The 7,500-nt window shown below is 46.8% G+C and overlaps 2 protein-coding genes across 4 annotated transcripts in view; both read left to right on the top strand.

Moving 5' to 3' along the window:
* Positions 1-6,397, top strand: part of LOC119598561 (serine/arginine repetitive matrix protein 2-like) — a 75,661-nt gene extending 69,264 nt beyond the window's left edge. For 2 of the 3 annotated variants that reach the window (XM_037948201.1, XM_037948202.1), the window contains 2 exons: positions 1-3,269; positions 4,777-6,397. The exon at positions 1-3,269 is cut by the window's left edge and continues 285 nt beyond it. In XM_037948201.1, the coding sequence (XP_037804129.1) occupies positions 1-3,269; positions 4,777-4,829 (3,322 nt within the window). In that variant the 3' untranslated portion in view covers positions 4,830-6,397. Of the gene's footprint in view, positions 3,697-4,776 lie in introns of those variants that run through there. The other variant, XM_037948199.1, reaches the window with a different exon arrangement.
* LOC119598336 lies at positions 4,947-6,229 on the top strand. Its single transcript, XM_037947991.1, has 2 exons — positions 4,947-5,104; positions 5,194-6,229. The coding sequence occupies exons 1-2, from the start codon at positions 4,947-4,949 to the stop codon at positions 6,227-6,229; spliced, it is 1,194 nt and encodes a 397-aa protein (XP_037803919.1).
* Positions 6,398-7,500: the final 1,103 nt, after the last annotated feature.

The following is a 7,500-nucleotide window of genomic DNA, read 5'->3' as shown; positions in this document are numbered from 1 at the left end:
GGAGAGGAGGAGGCAAGAGGAGGCCAGGAAGAAGGAGCAAGAGGAGCTGGAGAGACAAGCAGCCGCCAGGAAGCAACAAGAAGAACGAGAGAGACTGAAGAAAGAAGAATTGGAAAGGCAGGCGGAGAGAAAGAGGAAGGAGGAGGAAGAAAGAAGAGCCCAGGCGAGAAAGAAGGAAGAGGAAGAGAGACAAGCTCAAGCGAGGAAGAAAAAGGAAGAAGAAGAGAGAAAGAGGAAAGAAAAAGAAGAAGAAGAGAGAAAGAAAAAGGAGAAAGAAGAAGAGGAAAGAATAAAAAGAGAGAAGGAGGAGCAGGAGAGAAAGAAGAAGAAAGAAGATGAGGCCAGGAAGCAGGTGAAGAGGAAGGAGGAGGAGGAGCTGGAGCGGACGAAGAAGAACCTGAAGGAGTTCGTCGAGAGGTGGAACTCGCACCCGAACTCGCCCTACCTCATCGGGACGCCCTTGACGCAGCTGCCTCCGGAGCTGCAGAGGATCGCCCGGGAGGAAGGGTGGAGCTCGAGAGCCTCCTTCTCGTCCGTCATCGTCGCCCCCCCTTCGCCCCCTCCAGGAGAGCTCTCGGACGACGAGGACGACGACGACGACGACCTTGATCTTAGCAGCAAAGACGAGTTCTCACACTACACGTTCGAGCAGAGGCAGCCCTCGCCAAGACGGCTGGCGAGTCAGTTGGAAGTGAAACTCTCGCAGCTGAAGGAGGGCAGCGACGGAGGAAAGGATAAAGATCAGGACAAAGCAGGCGTGGAAAACGGAAAGATCACCAAGAAAGCCAGCGAAACCCTGCCCTCAGATAAGTACAAGAAGGAGGATAACGATAAGCTCTCAGTGTCCAAACCGGAAACAAAGAACGGAAAACTCGAAAAGGAAAGATCCAAAACCCCTGAAATTACGAAGAAAGAAAACGAGAAAAACAAGAAAACGGAGGAGACGCAGGAGACTGTCGTGAAATCAAAGGACGGCGAGAAACCGGCCGGCGGTTTGCAGAAATGTAGCAGCACCGTGTTCCTGGACGACCCCAAGAAGGCCTACCAAGAGTACCAGAAGATGGTTAACGAAGCAATCAAGAAGAAGCAGGAGGAGAAGAAAGCTCTTGAGGAGAGAATCAAGGCGAGGCAAGAGGAGCTGGAGAGAGAGGCTTCTAAGGATTATGACTGGAGAAAGACCAAAGACAAGAAGGACTCAGCGGAGACCAAGAAGACCTCGAACTACCTGAAGACGAAGGAGACCACGAACGGTGCCGATGAAAAACGTTCCCGTGGATCGAAATCGCCCGTGTCAGTGTACTCGAGCACGAAAGCGACAAACGAACAGCTGGATGATCACAAGCAAGCCTACGAAGACTACAAGAGAAGGGTCAGTAAGTCGGAGAAAGATGCCAAGAAGAACGAAGACGCAGGGAAAGCGAAGCCAAGAGAGCCTCTCAGACGGCCGGAAATCATCGCGCTTCAGAATGAGGAGCTGGGAGGAAGCACAGCCAGACAGAGGAAGAAGTCCCTCTCTCGCCTGGACACCGGGGATTCCCTGTCCGATCGAAGTTCTCGTGGATCGACGCCCAAATCGCCGGGATTGGATGGCGCCACGTCCCCCAAGTATGACTTCGATCTGGAAGCTGGTCGGTCCAGGAGCTCAACGCCCACAAAACAGCTCAAGAAGCAGCCCTCGAGAGACGTCCCCCTCCAGGCTAAGAATGCCGATCAGGAGGAGCGTCCGGGAACACCTGTGAGGCAGAAACCGTCGCGCGATGTGCCGATGCCGTACATCACAGTGGAAGGAGAGGAAAGATACTCCAGACCGAGAAGGGGATCCCGGGACATAACGCCAGACAGCCCCCTTCCACCCCATCGCAAAATTTCAACAGAAGAACGACCGCCATCCAGGGAGTCGCGTCCTGGAACACCACTGTCACACCGAAGACCCTCTAGAGACGTCAACATCAGCAGTGGTCAGCTGGATCGCCTTGTTCAAGCAAGTGGGTTGGACAGTCCAGAGTTAACAGCAGACCAACCGCAAATGTGGCCTGACCTGATTGTATGTCCACAAGGGCAAGATGATGAAGAGTGTCAGGACTACAAGGATTCTTTGGATGTCCCCATTGCAACCTTGATGAAAAGTCCAAGTGGGACACTACGTCAGGTTCCAGAAGTAACAATTTTGCAGACAGACAAAAGCAACACCTCAGAAAATAAGAATCTCGACTCTGAGGGGAATTCTAGCGACCCAACTTACGTTCCAAGTAACAAGCTTGTGGCCTGGATCCTTGATATTGGCAATGTCCAGAATCAGCGCCAGGCTCCCTTCTCCACCTCTGACCGTGTGTCTCAGTGGGAGGGAAAGGAACCCTCGCCCAAACCAGGTGAGAGATCCCCAAGAGAGAAGTCACCCAGACTCAGAACCAGATCGCCTGTTCCAAGTGATAAACACAGAGACAAATCTCCTGCACCGACTCGAACACCCTTCTTGTGTCCGCTGTCACGAGAGCCTTCTTCAGTAAGTCTGAAGAGCTCAGGGTCTTCTGAAAATGCTTGCATCCAGACACCCTGGGGAGAGCTCAAGCGGTCGCCCTCTCGAAGCACACTCTCAAAATCACCGTCCTTTGAGGTTCCTTCTAACAAGGCAAAGGATGGCACTGATACTGGAAATGGAGGCTTTGATGACCACATGTCTGTTGGAAGCTCAACGAGATCCCCGTCACCACGTTTATATTCGAAGTTCCATAAACAAGACTCAATGGAAATTCCAGAGAGGAAAGACTCCCTTACTTCCCCAAGGTTAACGGGTGAACTGCCTCCAAAACCTCCAGAAAAGGCGCATAGAAGCTCAAAAGAAGAAAACCTGAACATCAGAAGCCCAGCCAAGAAGGACGACTGGAAGAGTGCTACTCTACCTAGACAGGCGAAGCTCGCCAAGCAGGGATCCACGGACAACCTTAAGAATTATTCAACAGAAAAGAGGTCGTCTCTCTTAGCCGTAGAGGCAGGCAACACGGACAGCCTGAAGAGAAAGAGCAAGTTTCCTCCTTCTCCCAACCAGAAGCGGAAGTTGGGCAGCTGCCTCCTTTTCTCAGCCCAGGATCGAATATCACAGTTCGAAAACAAACAGCCGTCAGGCAGGCCTCCTCAGCGGCCAATCACTCGCACACGCAGTAGCATGGTGTTCACCTCAACCGCTCAGGAGAATGGGTTGGAAAACCGATTGTCCTGTGACATGAACAAGAATGCCCTCACCTCATCCCTAAACTCGTCTTACACCCCCAGTAAGTCATGTAATAACACTCATGTAGAGTTTCTCAGGGGTAGACTCTTAGGTAAGACTACCAAAACTACAGGACTGCCGCCGGGGTTAATTCAAAATGTAGATTCGGTTAATAACAACAACAAGCGTTTTAGCATTGGCTATGACAGGCGTGACAGTATAGGGTATGGCCATTATTAGACAGGCCAGACGAGAATGGAAAAGAATGTCACTAGAAACAAGGGGCAATAAATGCATTATGTGACGTCAGTTCTATGACGCGCTAGTGTAAGATGAAATCAGCACATGAGGTGACGTTAAAGGGCCCTGCAATCACCCTGTGGGTGAGCAGAACGCGTAAATCCCGTGTTTTCATGTTAACTTTAGGCAGAATAAACGTTGTGATATAATTAATCGAAAATTCAGACACCGGTGAATCCACTCAGTAAGAAAGAAAAAAATTACCCGAAGTACAGATGCTCAGGTCGAACTAAAGAAGAATTCGGTATTCCTCTCACTCCTGCTGTTTCGCGAGTCTGCCTCCTGTAGCTCTTCAGATTTATCAACTACGATATAGTTATCTTGCTTGTTCAAGTAGTTACAGATAGCCTAGGAGCTTGTGTAGTTCACTTGCTGTTTCTCCTGCCAACTTTATAATTCTCGATTCTACCGTCTGTAGTGAACGGCTTTTATAAGTACCGGGTAAAGTCTTGTAGAAATTTGAGTCCTGTAGCTTATAAACTAGTAGCAGTAGACTTTGTTGTGCAATGCAGTCACAGTATTCTGTAGGCAGTAACTGTAAGTGGTTGTAATTTGTAAAGTAAAAGAATTATAAATATTTTTTTTCCCTCGGCATGGTCCGGTTAAACTTAACTATTGCGGTGTAATGTTCTAGCATTTGTACTGCCGCTTGGTAGTCTAAATGTATCATGTTAGATGCTTTTATATATATATATATAACTTGGTTTTGATAGAGCTGGACTCTTATAGATATTAGTATCTCTTTTCTTATCAGATTTTTCTGCGGTATCGCTCCAAGCAAAGATCTTTTTTTTTAGATGTTTTCAGGTATATTCAAGGAAATATACCTGTAGGTAAAGGTATTTTTTTCTCATAGTATGTCTCAGTCAGTTGTTACATAAATATATAACGTTCCTCTAAAGAACTTCTATACTAAAGTTCCCTCAACTTTTTCTCTTATTTTTCTCCACTTTATATTTTTCCTCCTCTGTAAGGTAGATGCTTTCGTTGATGCCTCTTCCCTCATGTTTTTTTTTCTCTATTGGTTAGTTCTTGCACATGCCACTTTCGCCACTTGGAGGCACTTCCCTCCCTGCTATGCTGTCGAAGTCTGCGGTATGCATATGGGTTAAAGAATCCAACTGATCTTTTCTTGGTTTTAAGTGCACCTTTAAAAATCCTATGTGTGCCCATAGCATATCCAGATTTCTTCATCGTGCATCCACAAGCATGTATTCATGCATGACCTTATTTCTGTCTCCCTTTCCCCCCTTTCTCCCTGATCACAGCTCGTCGTCCTCCTCCCGTTGGTCCACAGCGTTCCCCGACCTTCACCTACTAGTTCTCCAACCCTGCTGCTGCCCATTTTAAGGTTGCTGCTCCTGGCGGTCACCAATGGCACCCTCACCAGTGCCTCGAAAACCTCGCTAAAGACGGACACTGTGCCTCGAGAGGTCGCATGGCTTGTGACATGAGAGGAAATATTCATAGTGCGGAAGTTTCGTCGTTTGCGCCACCTACGGCCAGTGGTCGCCGTGGGACTCTGACTTGTAAAGCGGTAAAGTTGAGCGTCACAAATACATGGACACTAGTTACATCACCACTACCACCACCACAGTAAACAACGACACTAGTCACGTAGTGGTTAGTCAGCACACAGCCAAAGCAAAGCTAACCTCTCTACTCCTCCCCTGATCTCACACCAGCTGTCGCATGACACCCGAGCAGTGCCGCAAACACAGCTGGATCTGCAACCTCGGGGGGCAGCCGAAGGCCGAGCTCAACAAGAGGAACCTGCGGCAGTATGTGAGTCGAAGACGGTGGCACACCGCTGTTCATACGGTCACCGCTCTCCGACGCATGGGGGCAAACCTATCTGAGAGGAGGGAACCCACCAACCAAGAGTTTACCAAGACGAAGAGCAGCACAGAACTATGTGGTCTAGAGAAAGAGTTCCTTTCGTCCTCGGGTTTTAGCCATTCCAGGAGTGCCAACGAATTGCAGAGTCTGGAATCGCCGACGATAGAAGCTCCATCGCGCCTCGCCCCGGTGGCTGAGAAGGAGACTGAGGGCTCACCTCTCAGTTTGGGAAATTCAGAAAGGCGGCAGAAGACTCAACCAAGATCAGGTTGTAAAAATTCCAAAGCCATTAATAACAAAGATCCACCAACTGTACAGCCAAGCCAAGAGCAAAAGAAAAGAGAAGTGCTTTACATAGAAGCAGAGGAGGCATTGCGGCGAATGGCAGGTCAGATTCCATCATCAGAGACGTCTAACTCGGTCTGTTCGGATGACCACAGGCAAACGAAGCAGGGAAGGAACGAATCTCCCCAGTCCAAAGACGCTCCCACATCCATCAAACAGCGTCGTGAAAAACCGCCCTCACAGCCTGTCCCACGTAGGCCCACGTCAGTCACATCCTCAACTCGCGTCCTGCCGGTGTTGGAGCTGGCCCGAAGGAGGTCCTCCGGCATGACCATCCAGTATCCGTCGACCATCAGCAAGCCACGCCTGGAAGCGGTCGAACAAGCGAAGGTCGGACCGCGATCGCTCGTCGACCAGTTGCTGGGGCAGTTCAAGGGGATGCAGTCGTTCTCCTTCGCCGAACTGAGGACAACCAAGGGCACGGCCACCCTAGCGAGCGCCGTGGTCAGCAAGCCAGTCTTCCAGTTCCGCAAGGGCCGTCCCATCAACAGCGGCGCCGTGCTGGAGATCGCCAAGAAGTTCATGGGCTTCGAGTGAGGCAACGACACGCGGGGAAATCTTGCCCTTCCGGTGTAAAAGGAAAACTGAGTGTTACCCAAATGGCTTCGACTGAGCTTGAATGTTCTGTGACGAACGAAGAAAAAAAGACAGTGTGATGGAAACGAATCAAACAAAAGCGATGGACACGGCAAAAAAAAAAAAAAATGCAGCGTAGGATAATGGTAATAAAGATGAATAATAAAGAATATATATAGTGTATATGGACACTAGGGCGATAAATACCCTTCATTGCAGCAGGATGGTACTTATACTTGAAATGAATTTAATCTTAGAAAAATACTCTAGAAAACATTGAAACTAACATCTAGGTTAGAAAAGATATCGGTGATTCTGGATATTCCTTAATTCTTGCTTTTTTCTTTTAGTTTTTCACCATTATCAAAAAGTGATCATGATACCTAAGATAATGTACAGAAAGAAAAACTGACAAATTTTGCGTTATAACTTGTTTATTTTCCCATTTTCCCCCGCTCTACGATAATCATTCTAACTTATAATTGTTCTTCAGTTTCCCATCTGCTGATGCTAGACTTTTCATATGTGAAATGATTTTATGCCCGCTCTCTCGCTCTCCCTGAAAACAGTTATGTTTTTTTTATGTTTTTAATTATCTATTGAGCATCCTGCACAGTCCATTGACAATTATTTTTTCATCCGCTATAATTTCCATCTTTAGTTCTCCTGTGAAATATAAGAAAATCCAGATGCAGTGGATAAATCATCTTCGAATGTGTATATAAAGGATCTGTAGTGACATAGTGCATTTTATGAATGGCATTGACTCCTACTTTCTGAATGACTATAGTAATTATGTTGTTGATATTTTTTCTTATCATTTATTTATTATATGTTGCTTTAGGGTCACTGGAGCTTTTCTTTTAAGTTTTTTGAAAGAATTGAAAACCAAAATGAAAATATATATAACATGTGTTCTTTTTTATGTTGAGTTCGTTGTTCGCCAATCCTTATATAAATTATGAAGTTTCTTTCGTAAATTGGTTAGCGCCAATAAATTATTGTACATGAATTTTTCATGAATAAAGCATTATTCTTATTGCTCATTTCTTTATCGAGACAACATACCTTCTTTTTCGTAATCGTTTCCTTATCGAGACACAATACCTTTTTTATATCTTGGTTTCTTTGTCGAGAAATAATGCCTTTTTCTTATCTTGGTTTCTTTATCAAGACACAATGCCTTTTTCTTATCTTGGTTTCTTTGTCGAGAAACAATGCCTTTTTCTTAT

The sequence above is a fragment of the Penaeus monodon genome, chromosome 41, assembly GCF_015228065.2.
Source record: "Penaeus monodon isolate SGIC_2016 chromosome 41, NSTDA_Pmon_1, whole genome shotgun sequence".
NCBI lineage: Eukaryota > Metazoa > Arthropoda > Malacostraca > Decapoda > Penaeidae > Penaeus > Penaeus monodon.
The sequence above is the reverse complement of the archived record's forward strand: the minus strand, read 5'-3'. Positions and strand labels throughout refer to the sequence as shown.